Source organism: Podarcis gaigeae (assembly GCF_964106915.1).
Source record: "Podarcis gaigeae genome assembly, chromosome: 8".
NCBI classification, from domain to species: Eukaryota; Metazoa; Chordata; class Lepidosauria; order Squamata; family Lacertidae; genus Podarcis; species Podarcis gaigeae.
The window spans coordinates 64728745-64750736 of NC_139684.1; the positions used below are offsets into that span (position 1 = coordinate 64728745).

Sequence of the window (21992 nt, forward strand, 5' to 3'; positions counted from 1 at the left end):
GAGGAGCAGGCATGGCCAGGGAGAACTAGAGAGAATCTTGAGGGCCAGACAGAAAGGTCTGGAGGCCTGAGGTTCTCCACCTGTGTGCTAATTACTACACCATACTGGCTTTCTCAAAATAAGGGCCCGGAATATCTAACCTTTCCAGTTCGAAAGGATCTTGGCTAGCAGAACTGAGAAAGGCTTCTGCCTCAGATCATGAAAAGCCAGTAAAACAAGAAGTCAGTACTGGCTACATAAACCAGTGGCTCAGTATAATGTGGTTATATGAATACTGAGCAGTGGTGCGCTTAGGTAATTTTAGGACACCTCCATGCTAGATAGTTAAAGCACTATAATGCTACTCTTAAGAGTCATGGCTTTCCCCAAAGAATCCTGGAACTGTGGTTTGTTAGGGGTGCTGAGACTGGTTAAGAGATCCCTATTCTGCTCACAGAAGATACCTTTCTCAAAGTGCCGTGCGAAGAGGGGTTGACTGTTAAATCACTCTGGGAACTGTAGTGCTGTGAGGCGGATAGGGGTTTTCTAACAAGTCTCAGCACCCTAAACAAACTACAGTTTCATAATTCTTAGGTGGAAGCTCATGGCAGTTTAAAGTATAATGGTACCTCTGGTTACAGACACCTCAGGTTACAGACTTTGCTAACCTGGAAGTAGTACCTTGGGTTAAGAACTTTACCTCAGGATGAGAACAGAAATCGCTTGGCGGGGGCAGCGGGAGGCCCCATTAGCTAAAGTGGTGCTTCAGGTTAAGAACGGTTTCAGGTTAAGAACAGACCTCCGGAACGAATTAAGTTCTTAACTGGAGGTACCACTGTAGTGTGGTAGTGCTTTATATGTGTGGTGGTGCAGTTATAGCCTTTGGATTAATGGTGTGTGTGTGCTGCTGCTGCATGCATGCATATGTAGGTGAGAGAGAGATCACTCTTTAGATGGTAATGTGTGTAATTTCTGTTCAAAACGTAAGCCAGCCAGCCCTGTGTATTTGGGAGCCCTCCTGCTCAGGCTTTGAACTGGGGCCCTGGACTTTTTCTTCAAATTCCTGCTCTGTGTTGGCTCCTGGCTGTCTACTGGAGCCATCTGTGAACTGGACCCAGGAACTCTCTGTTCCGTTCTCTCTTGTTCATGAAGCCTTTAAGTGTGACTCTTGTGGGGTCTGAGCAACTTCAAAGGGCTGTTCTGGACATAAATGAGGTATGAAAAAGCACAGTTTGTACACCAGAAAGTACGATTCAGGCAATAAACTCAAAAGATGCAAATTACCTCAGGGATGACAAATTTCGAAAAACAGTTGTGTTTTGGTACTCATTGTTTCTGTAAGTGTGAATTAAGTAGTTCCACCCTAAAGTGCAAAGTGAATATAATGTCTCACCCAAGCCTAGTTACGTTTGAGCAGCTTGGCCTGTTTCTTGACTCGGGGTGGGAGGCCTTTTTTATGGCAGAATTTTGGACCACCCGTGCCCCATTTTGTTCAGCCAAGCAGCATCTTGGTCCTCTTTGCTGCAGCATCACAGGAGGTGCTTGTGATTGGATGATTCATTCCTTCATTTACTGGCGGTCCTACAGACAGCCACGCCCATATTGGAGGGATGACCTAAATGCCTTGCTCCAGATTGCTGAGCTGTCTTTTCAGTGATGTAACCGGAGATTCTTTTGGCATTTCGTTACAACTTTCTTTCATGGGAGCACCTGTCTCTTAAGTCTTTGGTCTGATGTAATGTCGTGGGAGGCAGCTCTGCGTAAACCTGGACCTGTTTGCCCTGTTTGCAACACCCAGGACACAGCTCAGCCTAGTCCCCTCCCTGGAGTTGTCACTGGAACACTGGAGTCACACTTTAACCCTTGCAATGCTCTAATCCCCTCCCAGTTTAGAAGTCACTATCACAAGTGCTTTTTCACCATCTCCACCTGGCAAGAAAAGTACGATCCTCTCCATAGGCATCACAGTTATCCAGAGTGACCTATGTACGATCTAGGCCAGACAGCTATGACACCAGCTCAGCCAAGGCTGTCTTTGTAGAGAACGTGAAGCTCTGAGTTTGTTAAAATGTGTTGGCATCTTTCCTGACAGCCAGTGAGTCATGGGGAATTAGGGCTGTAGCATTTTCTTGATTACTTAATTGATTAAACACACTTTCATCAGATTAAAAATGTGCCACTTGCCTAGCAATTACTACTCAATGGAAAACAGCTCAAAATCTCACACTGGACACTTGTTACCGCTCACTCCGGAATATAGATGTAATAGAGAAAATCATGCGTAATTTGAGATTTCAACAAGGACCAGAACCTCCAGACACATTTTATATGATTTGGCATTCTATCGTTTTTCAAGACAACCCTTGTTGCAATTGTGGGAAATCTGAAACTATGCTTGATGTTCTGATAAAGTTGATAGTCTTAACTTTGTTATTTAACTTATGTGCAACTACTCATTCTATGTGTCTGCTTTATAGTTTTGTACATCTTAATTTTCGTCTGTTATAATTGTTACCTTTGTTTTATATTCATTATAAAATGAAACAACAATAAAACACTTTACAAAAAAAAGTCTCTGATTGGGCAGCAAATCCCTTTAAAGAATAAGAATAAGAAGTTATATTTAAAAAAGTAATTACAAAACTCCCGATGGCAAACAGCATCTTCAAAGAACCATTCTGTGTTGTCTTTCACACAGGATGGAAAGCCTGCTTATACCCCCCCTTGAGCCATTTTGGGACCATTTGGTTCCCCCTCAAAGAATGGGTCTGCTACTAGCACAGAGAAAGAAAATGAAATAAGGTCACCCCATAACTCTTTTACCCTGGTCATTAAATGCAGAACTTTTTTACACAAGTATGGGTAAGCTTTGGCCTGCCACATAATAGTTGTTGGACTCCAGCTCCCATTAACCCTAGCCAGCATGGCCAATAGTCAGGGGTGATGGGAGTTGTAGTCCAGAGACCTTTACAGTAGTTTCATAACATGTATTTAATTATTATTTATAAAAGCATCCCTATACTGCCCTCTCATAAAATATCAGGGGGGTATACAGCAATATAAAAACATTATAAAATATTAAAACCTGTACAGAAAAATAATTAAAATGACTGTCTACTTGAGAGAGTAGCAGAGGACAAGTGACACTTGATTAACTTTCATTATACAGGTGCTCCAAGTAGCAGAAGAAGAACACCCTTCAGATATGGAAAATTTTATGAAAATGGTGTACCAATGGTACTTAACTCCGGTAAAATTGGCTAAAATTTACAAATTAAAATCGAATACCTGTTGGAGATGTAAAAAAGAAATAGGAACAATGTTTCACATGTGGTGGGAATGCCGCCCTATTAAACAATTCTGGAAAGAAATCTATGAAGAACTCAAAAAGATGTTTAAAATATCTTTGAGTAAAAAACCGGAGGCATTCCTTTTAGGTTTAATTACAAATGATATCCCCGAAAATCAAAGGAAAGTATTCCTTTATGCAACAACAGCTGCCAGGATGCTTATAGCTAAAAACTGGAAAGGCAGAAAAATTCCATCAGTGAAAGATTGGCAAATTAAATTTTGTGAATACATAAATCTGGCAAGACTCACAGCTTACATAAGGGGACAATCGGACCAGAAATAATTAAAAGAATGGGGTTGTGCTAAAGAGTATATGAAAAAACATTGTTCTGGAGTTAGTATATTGGTATGTAATGGATGATGCTTTACAGGGTTAAAGAAAAATAAAAATGGTGTATAAAAAAAAAAAGTACCAAGGTGGAAGTAGTCTAATTAGGCACAACAATACAGTAAGAGTAATTTTTTTGAGGTCTTAGAACGAAGGAAGGAAGTCACTTTGTGTTTATGTACGTAATGATATGGTTTTGTTCTGTAGATGTGTGCTTTTTCGTTTTTGTTTAGTTTTGTTTTGTTTCCTTTGCTTTTTGTTTCCTTTTCCTTTTCTGTTTTTTCTTCTTCTATATGTTCCGGGGATTTTTGTCTGTATAATATTATTTTGGATTCAATGTTTGTAATTTTTGTTATGATTCTGCATTGAAAAAAAAAAAATCAAACAACAACAACAACAACAAACCAGATATGGAAGCTGCATGCCACTTTTATTCTGAGGAGAAAGCAGCCACGCAAGTTCCCAATCTGGATCATACTCCCAATCAGAACTAGGCCTCAAGCCTGTTTCCCACCATCTATGCTGGCATTTGATTGATTGATTGATTGATTGATTGATTGAGTTTACTTATATGGTGCTTTTCCACAGTGAACTGTGCCTAAAGCAGCTCACAGCAAACATTCAAAAACATCAAAAGGTTGAAAATACAAATACGCAAAATACATGTTAGTAACTTCAAATGACAAAAATCAACAATTGAACAAACGCAGAATAAATATTACAAAACGACAACAACACCCAATCAATGTTTAAGTACATAAATACAAAGTAAAGTGAGAGTTAAGCAAAAATAACTTGCCATCTACAGCAGCTTTGGGGACAAGTACCAGCCGTTCACTGGAAAATGGTCCAGGGCTCTGATTCAATTTGACTTCACACACACACACACACACACACACACACACACACACACACACAATGTTTTTCCTTCAAAACAGAAGTGCCACAGCTTAAATATGTGTTGTTTAAAGTCTAAATTAACATGCAGTTTGGCCCTACATTGATCTTAAACATAGTGATGGATGAGAGATGAGGTACACATGCATGTAACATATCTGTATACTGTGTAATATATGGGTGCGTAAAAAGATTTAAAAATGTAGAAGGATTGGATGTAAGAAAATGATTGGAAGCCAAAGTTTATAACTCTAATTATTTCTATTGGAATGTTTCTGCCTCATCATCACCACTCAGATTCATCAACTGCTGCTAAATCAATCCCATGCTGTGGAAGCCACACAGCAATTTTTATGTTAATTATATTAAATTAGAAGTAGTCTTATTTAATTAACCTATGTATATCGCTTTGAAAATACACCCACAAAAGTTACTAGGTCTGCATAACATTTTATTTGCTGGTTAAGAGACTAGTAGCCCACATTTCCATTCTAGCCATGGAAGAGGGGAAGTCATATATTTGAAGCACATCAAACATACGTTTAAAGCACACGGCTTCCCAAAAAGATTCCTAGGAACTGTAGTTTCTGCCACAAATAGCTACAATTCCCAGTATGTACCCTTAACAAACTGGTTCCCAGGGCTTTGGAGGGAAAGTCATGTGCTTTAAATGTGCACTGGATGTGGTTTAAACAAAAGAGACAATTAAAACCAAGGGATCCATAGCCCTAGGATTACACCCTGCATTACCTAACTCCACTTGGATGGCCCCACCCCACCGAGTGTACGACCCCCTGGAGCCATCCGACGCCCAGGGCCACAGACCTCCTTCACTGTGGATCATTTGCCCTCTCTTCCACAGCCAGCACACAGAATTACAGGCTATGACCTCTTAGCAAGCTGGGTTTTTTAAAAGGTCTTCTACAAGGTGACTGGTGGAGGAGGAACAGTGTTCTATCCACTATCTCCACCAGGCTGTTGAACCCTACACTGATCATGCATTTGTATGTTATTTTTATTAATACAGTCAAACCTTGGTTGTTGAATGTAGTCTGTTCCGGAAGACCGTTCAACTTCCGAAATGTTTGACAACCAAGACGCAGCTTCCGATTGGTTGCAAGAGCTTCTTGCACTCAAGAGGAAGCCGCGTCAGATGTTCAGGTTCCGAAAAACGTTTAAAAACCAGAGCACGCACTTCTGGTTTTTCAGTGTTCGGGAGCTGAAACATTCAAAAATTGAGCTGTTCAAGACCCGAGGTTTGACTGTATATGCACACTTTCCCATAGTATATGCATTTTCGTACACGTTCCTTGGCTAGAGAACTGTACTTCAAAAATTGGAGAAAGTGAATTTTTAAGGATGGCTGTGTTTTAGTTTGTGTGCTGTTTCAGAAAGTGCCAATTAGGTAAGTTTACTTTTAAATCTGAACTGAATCAAATTTATCCTCCATTCCTACAGAGGAGGGACAGGACAATCTCACTTTGAGCAATCACAGAGAGTAGCAACAACCCACTCACTCCCCTGAATATAATTCCTGGTCACCTACCCTGAACCAAACACTGTTCAGCTCCTAACTTTTCCCCAGCAATCTGTTTAAAAGCTGCTCTGCCACATTTTTTTAAGAACCAACAATTTTGTTCAAGTGGACCCAGTCTCTTTTGTACAGGACCAGCTTGTCCCCCTCAAAGAGCTACAATTCCCAGCATCCTTAACAAACTCTAGTTCTCAATATTCTTTGGGGCAGGGGGTATATGCTTTAAATGTGTAGGGTGCACACAGCCTGAATATTTAAATCAAAATGAGGCCTGCTGCATTCAGGGGCCTTCCTGATTCTTCTGCTGAGTTGGGCACTGGACCTCTGCTCCCAAATCCTGCCTCTATGGCACCAATGACACAAAGGTACAATGCAGCACATTGCCTTTCTTTTCACATAATGCAGCGATAGCCTTTGAAGCTGTTGTTAAAATGATTACACACCTCAAATATATCTTTAACTATAAACAAGGGAGGTGGCTGGGCTGATTGCTATATTAGAATTGGGGTGTGCGTGCATACAAGCATGGCTCTACTTTATGTGAAATTAAATTTCTGTGAAATTAAATGTTGGGAAGGGCCATAGCTCAGCGATAGAGCATCTGCTTTGCATGCAGAAATTCCCATGCTCAAATCCCAGCATCTGCAAGTAGGACTGGGAGAGGAGCCCGTCTGAAATCCTAGACTGACTCAGAGTAAGGCAGCTGCCTCATCTTTGGGACGGTATGTTGATTCTCAAAAAGCTATGATGCTGAGAGCCTTCAATGAGTTAACAGGGAACAGCTGGAGCAGAGTTGCCCAATTGCAAGATAGACTGTAGCAAGCCAAGGAAACGCTAGAATTGCCATGGGCACCCAGAACCTCAAAGCCGGTCTAACGGCTTCTCTCGAGAGGCCCACAGGGCCATTGGGCTTGCTGAAAAAGCCGTTACTAAGCAGTTTGTGTAGGGTGGAGGAGCAGGGCATCTCATCACACAGGCTACCAAACAGCTGCCGCTTGCAAACAAAGCTGTTTGCTCCAAGAGTGCCGCTTAGGTGGTAGATATGGCAGAGGAGGAACAGAAGGGTGAACTCTGGGGAACTGAAGCCAAGAGCAGGCGGAAATCAACTACAAAGCTCCACCTTGTTCCCATCTGGGGCAGATTCAAATATCCCATTCTAGCCCCAGTCTCCAAGCATTTTCAATTTACTTATTTGTCCACACTGCAATAGTTTAAAGGTGATACATACCAAGACTGGCTGACCAGTGCTGGGCCACCACTGATTTGGGAGGCCCATTAAGGTTATAACAGCTTCCCTTGCAAGTTTCATCACAGTGCAGAACTTTGATCCCAGTTATTTGGTCTTGATTTAGCGACTCTTTAAAAGGCTTTAAAACATCCTGTCAAGCCTTTTTTGTTTCAAACACTTCTCCAGGAGCCTTTAATTACACTATAATAACCCATGGACAGGCACTGGTATTTCACAATTAGTTGAACCGCACTAAAGTGCATTGAAGCACATTAGCTACGTATAACTTTAATACACTGGCAAACAAGTGGCAGCATTCACAGTATGATAAGGAACAGCAATATAATGACAACACAGCTAAAAGTGCAGGGAGCTGGAAATAGGAGTCTATTACAGCTCATTAATTCATTAATTCATTTCAGTAATATATTTGTCACTTTTCAGGACCAAGCCCACAAAGCAATCTACAAAGGCAGATAAAACAATATAACCTTAGGCAGAGTATGAAGCACTGTGTGGATACAGACATACAGATAGCCGATACTGAATTAGATTTCCAGATTCTCCTAAAGACAAGCAACAGCAAAAAGAACTGATGGGCCCAAATGAATGTTAACTCAAAGAGAGTTCCAAAATTGTGGGGACACCACCAAGAAAGGCCCTTTCTCATATGCTTCCCAGCCTGCTACTAAATTAATATGCTACTAGGATGTTGAACCTTGGAAGCCAATTTCAGGGCTGGGAAGGGCCATAGCCCAGTCCCTGGAATCTCCAGGGCTGGGAGAGAATCCTGCCTGAAACCCTGGACAGCCGCTGCCAGTCAGTATAGAATAATACTGAGCTGGATGGATCAGGGGTGTGACTCAGTATAAGGCAGCTTCCTGCATTTCATGTCTCCCACTCTTTGAGCTCTTTCAGTCTTTATAAGGGGTGGGCCTTGACTTTGCCAGCTACTCTTACTTTACTGCCCACATCAGCTGCTGCTGAGCCCAGTGCACAGGGATGGTGTGTCTCGCTGCCTTGTCCAGTTGCTGCCACTTGTGCCGCCCAACTCTGCCAACTCTAGAGAAGCGGCGCTGGCATCGGCGCCAATTCCGAGCAAGATCTCATCGATTTTGGGCAAGATTTTACACATGCCGCAATATATGTTGCACAATATTGGTGTGGTCTTGGCCAAAATTGGCATTGGCACTGCAGCGGAGGTGATGGGGCAGGCAGGGTGCTTATACTGTCTGAGGCAGGAGCCTCACCCCACCTAATGATTGTGCTGGCCCTGTCAGCACATACCCTGCATAGCTCACTAAAACATGGAGGAGGCTCAAAGGCTGAGAGCTGCTGAGACCCAGCCCTGCCCCATCACACCTGTGAACCTGCCGCTGAGGCTGGCAGAGGGAAGAACCCCGGCCTTCTTGCAGAGATAAAAGGCACTTGGGGAGGAAATCTAAAGCACCATCTGAAGCAAGGGCTGTGTCTATAGAACAATGTGCAAATCCCATAAATGGGAAATTTGCAGAGGAGGCGGCGGCAGCAAATGATGCCAACACCTTTGGGAGCCTTGGCTGGGAAGAGCTGGAGGGCTGGTCTCTGATGCTCACCCACACCCCATAAGGCTCCCAAGCCAAGGTTTCCACGTGCTGTTACACCTGGGCATGGACATGCAGCGTAAGGTTCAATCATGCACAGCTTCAATCATGCACAGCATTTCCGTGGTGATGATGCAGGCTGCCTCTCGGAAAGAGTTGCCACTGGTGTGGAAAGGAAACACCGTGTGTGATCCTAGGGAGGCCCAACAAAAGCGGCACAAGATGGCTGCAATCAGTTTAGAACAGGAACACAATATGGAGTTGCCTCCTACCAAGTCAGACTACTTACTAGTCTGTCCAACTCAGTATTGTTTACAGCAGGGATGGGGAACCTGGCTCCAGATGTTTCTTTGGACTAAACTCCCATCACCCCTGACAACTGGCCATGCTTGCTGGACCTAAAGGGGGTTGGAGCTTAAAATCATTTGGACATAGATTTCCCATTCTGAGTCTCTGGACTGGCTGTGGCCGTTTTAAATTTATTCTTAAAATTTCTAATTTTTTATTTTATTTATTACATTTATATACCACCCTTCGTCGTAAGACCTCAGGGTGGTTTACAGACTATGGCTTGCTATGTCTCCTGACAGGGCCTCCTTCAGCATTCCTCACCTGCTCTCAATGTCCTTTCTTTGTGCCAGTTGCTTTCTTACCACACTTCCCTCTCAGGCCCAATTTCTTATGCAACTTTTTTACACAGTAAAGTAGCTGTGAGTTAACAGAAAAGAGTAATTCCCTCCTGCCATTCTGGGACCGTATTAGTGAGCTGAGGTATCTTAAGCTTAAGGACAAAAGGGAAGCCAAGTGATTTCCAGAAGCTTCTCCTGAGCTTTCCAGAAGCTTCTCTCCTTGGGTTTACCTCAGCAACTATGTCCTTAATCTAGTTTCACCTCATTGGTGTCAAGGACAAGAATTCACTGACTGGGCAAATACTTATAGAGAGTTCTAAAAATTGCTTACAGCATTAACAATGATTTTTTACAGGCTTTAAAAAATATCCACAGTAATACCCAAGATCTACATTGAGACCAGAGGGCTCTTATCAGCAAACACACTCAGAGATTGTAAAAACTGCAGCCTCTGCCATGTTAGAATAGATCTAGCAAGGCAAATGTATCTGTTCTTACATGCTTAGTGTTTGACTTTCCGCTTTGAGGTATGATAAAACAAGTGACTGTAATGATTTCAGCAGGCTGTGTATGTCTCATGCTGTAATTCAAACACATCAACAACCGGATTTTTATTTTTTAAAGAAAGACTCAAGACAGTTCTGCAGGCTTGCTTCTCTCCCCCCCCCCTTTTTTTTTTGTTAGGGATCCCCATTCATAATGACAGAGACCATGAGAACACGCCTAAGGCCATCTTTGTCCGCAAAGTTTTGTGCTGGAGACTAGTTTCAGTCCCAGGCACACCCAGCAGTCCTCCTACCTGTTCCTTGCAACAGCAACCCCTTGTGGCACCAGTAAAGCTGTACTCAGTTGAGTGGAAGAGATGCTTCTCCGGCAGCAGCACCCTTGCAAGATCCTTGCTGGAGGAAGCCAAAGTCCAACATCCTGTTCTCACAGTAGCCAACCAGATGCCCATGGGAAGCCAGCAAGCAGGACCAGAGTCCTGTGATTCCCAGCAACTGGTATTCAGAGGCATACTGCCTCCAACAGAGAAGGTAGAACATAACCATTGTTCACTTGCAGGATCACCTTAATTCACATATGCCCATTCAATCACTTTGATATGAAGAACAGACATCGTAACAGGTGCCACACATTACCCATTAGTGCTGCAGGACTGAGATAAGCTGCACCTGCTAGAATTCTCTCTACACCAGTTCCAAAGGAAGGCTCCAGCATACAACCATCACATTACAGCTTATCAAGAATTTCACTTCTTTCACCTGCAGTTTGAATCCTGAAAACAGCTTCCTGGCCCAGTGTGATTTGAATTGTGATAACTGCTTCCTTTCCCACTATAGGTGTTAAGTGATTTAGCAAAGTTTGATAATCAATTATTGCTGTGGTCATGGTGCTTTTTTTGCTTTCTTTAAAGCTTTACCTAGTAAAATTTACTATAACTGTCATAGATTTTATTTTGCCTTATTCTATTTCCTTTCCATCTGAACTCATTCTTCCCATCCCTCACCCCATGAAGTGGGACTCTAGTCCATGAAAGCTTCTTCTGTACAATTTAGGCCACAAATATCTAAAAGACTGCCTGCTTCCCTGCAGACCCCATTTTGAATATTAATACCAGCAGAGCCCTCTTGGTAATTTTACCACACACAGATGTTTGGTGGTAGGAGTGGTGGTTCATTCCATTGAATGCTAAATATATACCCTCTTTACCCTGGCCTTTGACACTTGAGAAATGTTTACAGGACCCACTCTATTTCTGTGACTGCAACTTGTTATAAATTGCTGTTAATATTAAATTTTACATGGCTGCAACTGGCCTTGAGACCTTATGGTAAAGGGTGGGTAAGAAATTTAATGAAATAGGAGTAGGAGTAGGAGGAGTAGTAGTAGTAGTAGTAGTAGTAGTAATAATAATAATAATAATTTTGATATATTTAAAGGTGTCTTAAGTGTGTATTGTTTCTTTTCCATACAGTTATTGTGGGTGGGGCAGGAAAGCCGTCCTCATACCAAAAGAAGAATACCAGATATGGATATACACACACAAGTCTGGAACAGAGTGTATGGATTGAGCAGTCCCTCCACCAGAAGGCATCTCCTAGAAGGCCAAGGCCAAAACCTGGCATTTACGGGGGGGGGGGGGGGGTTCACAGCAAGTGGAGTCAGGAGGCTTTGAGGGTGCTCCTGTCCCTAGTGCCCGGCATCACTGCTTGTCATCTCCACACTTTGAAATGCCAAACAGAGGCAGAGCATTGGCGGCCGCAGAAGCGAAGACAGTCAAGCTCCTATGCAATTGTACAAAGTTAACAGAATTCCATGCTTCTCAATAAAACAACAACAGAGCAGTCACACTGACAATCTTTGGTGCAAACTTCCTTTAGGCAGCAGACCTCTATTACTTTTGCCATTTCATCGGTCATCTTCTGTGCCTCGCAGCTGCCCATACCACAGCTCACTGCTAACTGGGTTTTTTTTGGTGGGGAGGCCCCCCTTTGTCTCAAGCACAGAGGCTCCCAAGTACACCAGAAAGAAAGTTATTGTGTGGGAGGAACCTAAAGGCCCAAGCTGCATCTTGGTAGTCCATATCTTGCAGGGTACTTCTTCAGCTTCAGGTTAATACACATGGGAAACCAACTTGGATGGGAGGAGCTGTCCACCTGCAGTGGACAGTTGCAGCAGGCATGCTACACATCCATGGTTTCCTGCTCCACAGTTTTCTCCTGCGGCTGCACATACTTCTCCTGGACTGCTAATGTGCTGGTTATATGTGAGTTAAGGGGAAATAAACAGCAAGTGGTGGCTGATGCTTAGAGTGTGTGAGAGAGAGAAAGGAGCACAGATCTCTGTTTGACTGCTAGCTGACAGTGCAATTAATGTGAGGACATTCCATCCAAAAGGTACAGTATCGGAAGCAGCAAACAATACAAAAAGGAATTTGAGCTCCACGGAACAAGAGTGGGAGAAGCAATTTGTCTCGATCAGAGGTGGCTATCCGGCAGCCCTCAGGCTACGTCCAGCTCACAAAACAATTTTATCCAGACCCCAGAGGTGCTCAGATTTTAATCAAAGAGTGGTAAAAAGTTTGCCCACAGCTCATAAGAAATTGTTTTCAAAAGATACGAGAAAGAGAGTCAGTATTACATCATCTTTGGGCTTTTGCTCTGCTTACTGCCCTAAGGGTTAGAAACTTACTCGTAAAGCCTAACATCTGACCGGACATGCAGAATATGGAGTAATAAACCACAGCTTATGGATTGCATCCATGCTGGCAATCTCACATGCAGGAAGCAGGTGGGTGTATCTTGGTGCTCCTGTATATCAGCCTGGTATCACCTACATTGGTTCTACGTGTATTAATTCACAAAGCCCTAAAAAATGGGTCCAAAAGGCCCTTAAAGACTGCCTGATTCCTTACTCTCTACTTCAATCATGAAGATCCTTCAATGGGGCACTTCTGGTGGTTCCTCATGCCTCTGAGTTTGGGTTGGCCTCTACTTAGGGACTGGGACTTTAGTGTGGCAGGACCTGCCTGTGGAACTCCCTGCCAGTAGAGGATCATCAGGAATCATCCATACCTTTTTCCAGATGCTTTCTGAATACAGGCCCTGCTTTGCTTAGACAGGCCTTTGCAATATGATTTTTTTCCTTTTTCACCAACCAGTATTTACTGATGTTATAGTGAAGTTTCAAATGATGTTGCTTTCACTGATTTTATTATAATCTTGCATACTGTATACTGCCTTGATTAAATTGTATGAAAGTGTCGATTATAAATGCTTCAATAAAATAAAAATAAATAAATGCTATTGATATTGTCACAAATATAGCTTATTTCCACAATCACAACACACCTTTGAAACTGGGCTGGAATTGCAGAAACAGGCTTATTCATGCACATTGTACAGTTTTGATTCATAGGTTTATACAGTGCAGTGCTTCAACAGCTTTATACTATGAGGCAGACTATAAATTTGTTAAATGAATAAAATAAGTAAGTAAAACTTCCATCTGATCAGCTACCAGTGCCAATGGCAGTGTAAACTGACCCTCAAAACTGCAATATAGTTATGGGCATGAAGCTTTCCTTTAGATGATTCATTTCTTGGGATGCATAAATAAGACTCAGCCTTTCAGCAGGGAAGGGGAACACAATAAAAAAGGATACGATGTGAAGTGGAAATCAGCTCCCACTGCTGCAGACATCAGGGCTTGAAGGCTTCTGTGCTCTGCGTCTCCAAAGCAGTAGCCATTGGCTTTGTCCACCGCCTGCATCACACGCTGCATGCTCTCCTTATCCTAGGAAAATGGACACGTTAGGGGCTGAAATTAATTTATCTTTCATGTTCCATGATGCTACTCACTGGGCCAGTTAACGCACGGCATGTACCATCACTTGATTTCTCACAATTTGTGATTTCTCATCACTTGGGACACTTGGGTCTGATGAGATACGGAAGTTGTAGCTGTGGATTTTGAACTGTAGTAGCTCATTCACACATGCACATTGCCACTGGGTGCTGCAATCATCAGGTGATGAAAGAAGCACATGTGAGCTGGCTTACAGGCAGACTGCAATCCAAAGATCATCTTTCAATATTCCTTTCCATTTCAGCACTTTTTTTTGGTTCACTTCCAGTTTAGCTGGATTCCCCATTAAACTTCCATGATTCTTGCTCTAATATAGGCACGCCTTTCACAGATAGGCAATGTCACATGGTGCTTCCTTATATGTATTTTTAAATCTTTTGCCTGTTAGTTCTATGCCGTATTAACAGATGTTTTCTTCTCAAAATAACTGAGCGTAAACACACATATTCATTTATATAGCATATTAATACATGTGGTGGTTTTACTTTCCTAGTGACAAATAAAAGCAGTCCAGCTCCTTTCTATATTTTTAATTCTCTTTGATCCTTTCAGCATCACTCTCCAATCTGGCTAGTATATGCAAACGCATTGCCAAATTATCATCTGTTTCTTTACTTTCTGGAACATAATTTAAGCAAACTTCCTATTTTAAAGTTACAGATAGGTAGCCGTGTTGGTCTGCCATAGTCAAAACAAAAAAAATTCCTTCCAGTAGCACCTTAAAGACCAACTAAGTCAGTTCTTGGTATGAGCTTTCGTGTGCATGCACACTTCTTCAGATACACTGAAACAGAAGTTTCCAGACCCTTCTATATAGTGAGAAGGTGGGGAGGGGTATTACTCAGAAGGGTGGTGGGAATGGGTGATTGGCAGATAGCTGTGATGAGCCTGTTGACGACTCTTAACGACTGCAATAGGTCTTACAGGAAGAAGCAAGAGGTGAAAAGGTGAAAAATGCTTCTTGCTTCTTCCTTTTCAGTGTATCTGAAGAAGTGTGCATGCACACGAAAGCTCATACCAAGAACTGACTTAGTTGGTCTTTAAGGTGCTACTGGAAGGAATTTTTTTTGGTTTTCCTATTTTAAAGTTAGCGTATAGCAATACTTAGCATTATTAAATAGTGCTTTAGAGCACAATCAGATACTCAGGTGCAAGCTTCACTGAGTGAAAGAGGCCTTTCCTTCCAGGGAACTGGGCACAGGATTGTGGCCAGTATTTGAAGGCAATTACAAACATTATCTAATACTTTTTACAGTGGAAGTGGGGAACCCATGTCCCTCTAGATGTTGGTGAACAAAAACTTCCACCATCCCTGTCCATTGGCCATGCAGGCCAACATCTGGAAAGCCACAGGTTTCCCACTCCTGCTTTACAAAAATCCTGAGTCTGAAAGACAGAAGCTGGCTTAGATCTACCAAGTGAGCTCATGGTAAAGGCAGGATTTGAATTGGAGGACTCCTGGCTTCCCAGTCCAGTGTCTTAGCCACTAAACTATATTAGCCATTTATTTCATGTAATTTAATGAAACACATTATTATTTAATGCTATAGCAACAAATTACAGCCAATATCTGAAATGTAAAAGCCTATAAAATCCAGATCCTGAAAGACGACGTTTACATTTTCCAGCAGGAAAAGGAAGTACTCCAAACAGAACCTAAACTGAACGGCTGCCTGCTCCCCAAATGTCAATTATTACTTTCCTGCTGATTTGGTTTGGCTACCTGGACATTGAGAGGAACAAAGGAAACCAAGCTGTAGTCTTCAATCACTTCCACAAGCTTCTTGTTCAAGTGTTGATAGTTCTTGAAGAAAGGATCTGTAGCCAGGTGATCCACTAGATAGGACAAATCAAGAACCTCTGTGTAATAATCGAGATTGAAGGCTGCAAGACCAAAAAAAAAAAAAAAAAAAAAAAAAAGACAAGTCTCTAGCAAATTCAGGAACAAAAGGTGCAGATAAAGCCAAATCACATCACTCTCTACCTATAGGCTTACAATCTAAAATAGGTATGCTATGCCTATATTAAAGGCCATTAAAGAGTTGGCAAGCCCACTGGAGATCCCAGTCTCCTGTTAATGCCAAAAGAAAGTGGCTTCCTAAATATATAAAGAGCTGCCTTGGGAACCTGGGATCCTGCAGACATTGCTGGACTCCCAACTCCCATCAGTCCCAGCTTGTATGTCCAATGATCAAGGGTGATGGGAGCTGTAGTCAGCAGCACCTGGAAAGTCTCGGGTTTCTCTTCTCTAATGTAGTGACTAGAATCTAGCCCAACAGTGGGGAACATTTAGCCCCCAGTCACTGCTAAACTACAGTTCCCATCAGCCTCAGCAAGCATAGCCAATGGCCAGGACTGATGGGAGTTGTAATTCAGCAATATCTGGAGGGTCAAAGGTTCTGGGCTAGCCCACAGCTGTCTTCTCTAACTGGAGCTTCTCTCTAGGGCAAGCATGGGGAATGTCAGGTATGGGGATCAAATGAGGTCCTCCAGGTCTCCCTATCTAGCTCTTGGGGATCTCCCAGGCCACATTCTCTCTCCAGCCACATCACTCAATAGCCTTGCTTTGCACTCTCGTGTGTTTTTGCCTGACTAGAATTGGCCCTTGAACTCTGACAATGCTTCTTGCTTGCCTGGATGGTGGATAGGGGTGTGTATTTAAGTATGTGTAGAAACAATCCTATTGTGCAAAGATAGAATTGACGTTCTTCACTCTGCTCGCTTTTGATTCTTGCCCATCCACCACTAGTATGTGGCTCCTGGATGCTTGCTTAGAAGGGTATGTGCCTCTCAAGCTGAAAAAAATTCCCCTCCCTTGCTCTAGGTTAGAGGGCAATTGTCTTTTCCAGAACCTGCTGTCTCCGTTTCTTTTCACTGGAAAGGTAGTAACCAAGCATGCAGGCAGGTGCTCTAACTGAATTATGGTCTCTCTCAGGCTACAGGATCTCATTATCCACAACTTCTCACTATCACTTAGTAAAAGGCTACACCCGTCTTCCCCATGGCCGTTCATTCAAGGACCTCCTACTGGCGACTCTCACCCAGTTTCCCATACTGCTCGATTAGGTCCATTTTGGAGAGGACGTTGATGTGGGGTAGCTCTACGTGCAACATGGTGGAGAGGGAAGTGCAGAGAATGGAGATGAACTTGCCGGGGTCCGTACAGTAATGAGAATCCACTAAATGGACAGCTGCCAGCTGTGCAAAGAAGAAACAAGAGAAGGATGAGAATCAGTGTTGTGTCAAGTCTGGGACATCCTGACAAGTTAATGGAGACAAGTCATCGCTTAGGGCAGGGATGGGGTACATGTGGTCCTCCAGAAGTTGCTGAACTACAACTCTCAACATCCCTGATTATTGACCATGCTGACTAAGGCTGATAGGATTTGTAGTCCAACAACATATGGAGGGGCAAAGCTTCCAAAATCTCATTGTCTGATGCAACTGATAAATATAAGTAATATTAAATAGCAACAGTAGTACCGGTTTAGGAAAACCATTGTAGTGGAAGTTGGATTGCTTACAGAGTAAGTAAAGAAATAGCCCTCTTTCCCCTCTAAAAGCCCATAAACCAGCTGCATTGAAGACCCCCCACTCCAGAATCTTGCAGGAACATGAACCTACCGGAGAAGCCAGGGATTGAACCTGCAACCATTTGCATGCAAAACTGATGCTCTACACAAAGCCCTTCCCCATGTAAACCACGCTCCATCCAGTTTACCAAATAGCAGGGTGGGGTGGGGGGAGGTTATCCAATAATAGTCTTTAGTCTTGAGCTAGGCAGCAGCAAAAAAAGAGGCAACTGCACCTTAATCAACCAGAGATCATTATTTGATATTTATTATTGTTTTCCATGAGGTGACCAGTCTGTTGAACCTAGTGGTGTTCAGAAAACAGCTAGAATGGGTTATCTCATTCCTGACATAGAGGCTTCATCTTGTGCCTCTACCTGTTCAATGCCTATACAGTCTCTGTGTAAGATTATTAAGAGGTTTAAAGCCAAGTGCCATCATTACATTAAAATCAGAGAGCTGTACCTTTTCATTTACATCTGATACAGCAACTTTAGTACTGATACTTCTCTGGAATCTGAACACTATAGGAGGTTGGATGCAATTAAGCCAGCTGAAGCTAAATCCAGACACGGTGGGTGGTAGATTTTTTAAAAAAATCTTCATAAAGTGAAAATGGCCATCAAAACTGAAATAGGGAATACAAGAGCCCAGGACACTTAATCCTAAAGCCCAATTCACACATGAATCTTTACAGCATGGTAGCCAGTCAAAAACACAGGTGCATGGAGGCATCCAAGCTATTCAGATGTCAAACCCTTCCAGCTCAGGCAATTTTAACCAATCAATACAATCCACAGAAATAAAGGAGTTGCAATTGTGTAGTTTGAACTGCCTGAACCATTTCACTCAAATGGAAATGAAAATGAGTTGTAAAAGGCTTCTATGCTACATAGAGCTAATGTGCATTGGAGCCAAATCTGGCTTGCAGTTTGGCACCAAAGGATGCTCTCACTCCCAGTACCCATTTTCCATGCAAAATTCTACCACCTAACATTGTTTTATTTTTCTGCACCAGGGGCAGGAGAACTTTTTCATCCTGAAAGTCACATTCTCTTCTGGAGGTCACATGCCAGGGGCAAAAGTGGGCAAAGCAGCACGTGTGACTTTTACCTTGGTGCATTAGGCTAGTTTCAAACACTCTCACCCACCCTCTCCCTTTCCAGGCATGCAAAATACATGATCAGAATTCAAGTGCACATTGCCGCCAAGCAAAAACTGTAAAAGAAGCTTGAAGAAGAGGTGGTGAGGGGGTGCGGTGCAGGGAGAGCCCCAAGGGCCAGATACAAATGCTTGGAGGGCTACCATCCCTCATCTACACCAACCATACCCTGAAGTTCCACTTAGCAAGCTGAGCAAAGATGTTTCTCAATGAACTATGATGGGTGCAAAGCTCCACTTGTCCCGGGCAGTCAAATAAGAAGTAATGCCCCTTAAATTGGGCCAGTTTCTCCTGCAGCCAGTCCAAGTTGGCCTCCAGATACTCCATGCAATAGATCAAGCCACCGTTGGGTCCCAGTTTCAAGTTCTCCATTACATCAGCCAAGGTGATAAGTTCTGAGATATCCACAGCGCACTGGTAAGGAATCCCCTCATTGGCTGGGTCCAGGTTCACTACAGCTACTTTGCGCCCAATTGCAGAAAGAAATTCCTGCATGCCAAGACAGTAAGTTGTTTTCCCTGAGCCAGGAGGCCCAATCACTGCCTGACCAAAGGCTACTGTGGACTGCTTCTGGATGTACGACATGATGCAACTTTTGTTCTTTTTCTAAAAAAAAGACAGCAAAATGTCAGAATATATGGACCATTTCACACAGTATTTAGGAAGCAAACATGGCTTTGTTATCAAGCATATTCTCAAGGAAAAAGCTGATCCAATTCTGATCCAATTGGTGAGTGTACTTCCATGACACCATGTTTGCTACATTCACAAATTACCGGCACTTCTAAAAAAACAACCCCAACAACTGAAGTGTACAACTGAAACAAAAAGATTTCTAAGGTAATATCAGGTAACTACTGACTTACAGAGAGACTGATACAGTAATGAGAGCAAGGGCAGTCAATATGATGACCTCCAGATGTTGTTGGACTACTACTCCCATTAGCCCCAGCCAGTATGGTCAATGGTCAAGGATGGGGGGAGCTGTAGTACAGCAATATGTGGAGGGCACCACAATGGCTACCCTGGATTGTAGTGTTAGACCAGGGGTGTTCAGATATCTGAATTCAAATATCCAATCAGGCCCCAAAGCAGTTGATTCTTACTCTGACACTATTGACACAGTAAATTCCTCCAGTATACCTGAGGCAGCAGGATAGTTTAGTGAGACTAGGACAGACCATGCGGTCAGTACACATAGTTAAGTCCTCCAATGGAGCAATATTGTCAGGGGAGCTTAGGAGGAGGAGCTGCTGGAGGGAGAGAGAGACTGCCTATGCTGCCCCTCCAGCATCTGCTGCCTGAGGCAGCCACCTCATTTTGCCTAATGATAGAGCTGGCCCTGCCAGTACTGAAATAAGATTCAACTACCAGTCCAGTAGGTACTTCATGTACTTCTGTACATGAAGAGGGCAGAGTGCACCTTGTCCTATTGCCTCTGGCAGCAAAATATCTCAAGCTGGCCCTAATTATAGTACTGTGCTGTTCTGAATGAGAGTACTCCCCTATACTGGTGTTTTATGCAGGAGTGTGCAAAGCTCCTTTACTTCTAAGAGGCTTAGTGGGGAAATAGAGAAAATGAGGCACAATTTGAATAAACTGCCTCGGCCCATAAGTTGTGCATTTTATGGCTAGGATGGACTTGCAGGGTTGTGCATGTGGTTGAGGGGCAAGAACTCAGAGCTGTGCCTTGAAAGGAACAGAGGGCGGCATTGTTAAGATAGGAGGGCTCCTTTCTATCACAATCAATCCCTTCTACGCTGCCCCTAAATAAGTTGGGGAAGAAATAAACAGAGACACAGAGGGGGCCAGGAGAGAAGGAGAATTAAGAAGCATTCAGAGCAAGCACAAATGCGCCTCTCACCTCCGGAGCAACTGCAACACGGACTTTTTTCAACAACACACCTTGACTCTCTGTCACAGAGATAGTAAAAAGGTTAGAGTGATGCACCAAGTCTGAACATCGGCTAAAAAACAACAACCCCCAGATAGCCATTGCCGTAATCACTCCACTCAGTAAAACAGTCTAACTGACTTCTGGTTCACTCAGGTCTCCTCTGCCCACTTCTCCATGGTGGCTGTCAGAGCTGCCAATTGAATTTATTGGGAAAACCTCTGATTGTATGGAGTGACCAGTGTGCCTCTGTGCCACCTCACACAGCAAACTCAGGCCTTGTTTGGTGTGGGAAATGAACCTACACTTCAGTTTATTTAATTTTTTGCGTTCTTTTTCTTGTGGCATTTAAAATTGCAATGTGTGTCCATGGAGGTCAACAGAGCACGAGGTTTTCTGCATACAAGAGAGCACTGCATTTGGGTAACGGAGAGAAAGGGGGCCCTTTTTCAAATCAGCATTTTTCAGACAACATAACCCCAAATTAGAAACAATTCCACTCTTTGCTGCTTCCTTTTGTTCCAGGGTTGATTAATTGGGGCTTAGGCTTTGGGCGTGATTCCTGCATTGCTAGATGACCCCCGGGATCCCTTCCAACTCTTAAGTTCTATTCTATGATTCTCCGTTTACTTCTACGGGCAGTTCCCAGTGGACACCCCGAAAAACCCAGAAACAAACCAGGAAGGTTTCTCTGCGGACAACAGGATGAGCTTCTCCACATTTCTTCCTTCTATGGTACAAGCAGCGTCGCTTTAGGTCTTGGCGCCGCCCAGGCAACTTTGGCCGCTCCGCTGTACGCTCTTATTTTAATCCGGAGGGGAAAAGGAGGCATGATAAACAAAGGTTCCGCGCGTATTTTTTCGAACATGGGGACTCCGTCCTTATTAACTAAGCGGCGAGCGCCACTTGGAGGGCAAAAGTTGACATGACTTGTGCTTTTGGCTTGCTCTCTGAAGACGGAGGTGGGGCATGGCAGCCATTATAGAGCGCGTGGTAAAAGCCGTGAAGTTTGGAAGGAGTTGCTATCCTTTGTTTACTGGAAAATGATGAAACCAAATGGCCATGGCAATATGTTGCATTTCCAAACACTGTTTGGGTAACCAGTCATCCTCACTTCAATGTATTCAACCCCCTTTCTCCCCACTCTCCATGACCATTCGGTGGGAATAATTGTATTCCAATAGGACACCTTTTTGAGACCAGTAGCATATTTGGGAAATGTAAGACACTCATGGGCACCACCAAATACTTACATCACATGGGAGTGGGTGGGATTGTGATGCTCAGAACCTGATACACTAAACAGGCAAAATATCTACTGTCTCCAAAACCAGTGAAACATAATGAAAAAGCAGGCAACACCTCCAGAAGAAAAAGCACTGGGAAGGATAGGTGTCCAGGAGCACATCATTGCAGACCCCTGCAATAGGCACTCTGCCGTTATTTATGGCTACATCCTTGGTTCTT

The 21992-nt window shown here is 43.2% G+C and overlaps 1 protein-coding gene across 2 annotated transcripts; it reads right to left on the reverse strand.

Moving 5' to 3' along the window:
- Nucleotides 1–11572: 11572 nt before the first annotated feature.
- GPN2 (GPN-loop GTPase 2) lies at nt 11573–21300 on the reverse strand. 2 transcript variants are annotated; one of them, XM_083750937.1, is made up of 7 exons: nt 21204–21261; nt 20496–20545; nt 18800–19237; nt 16939–17095; nt 15621–15781; nt 13695–13825; nt 11573–12286 (listed from the first exon to the last, which is right to left on the reverse strand). In XM_083750937.1, exons 1-7 carry the CDS (start codon nt 21244–21246, stop codon nt 12214–12216), a joined length of 1053 nt encoding a protein of 350 aa, XP_083607063.1. In that variant the 5' UTR covers nt 21247–21261; the 3' UTR covers nt 11573–12213. The 2 variants fall into 2 exon arrangements, with proteins under 2 accessions (XP_083607063.1, XP_083607064.1); XM_083750938.1 differs by lacking the exon at nt 20496–20545 and having other exon boundaries at nt 21204–21300.
- Between the last annotated feature and the right edge of the window lie 692 nt (nt 21301–21992).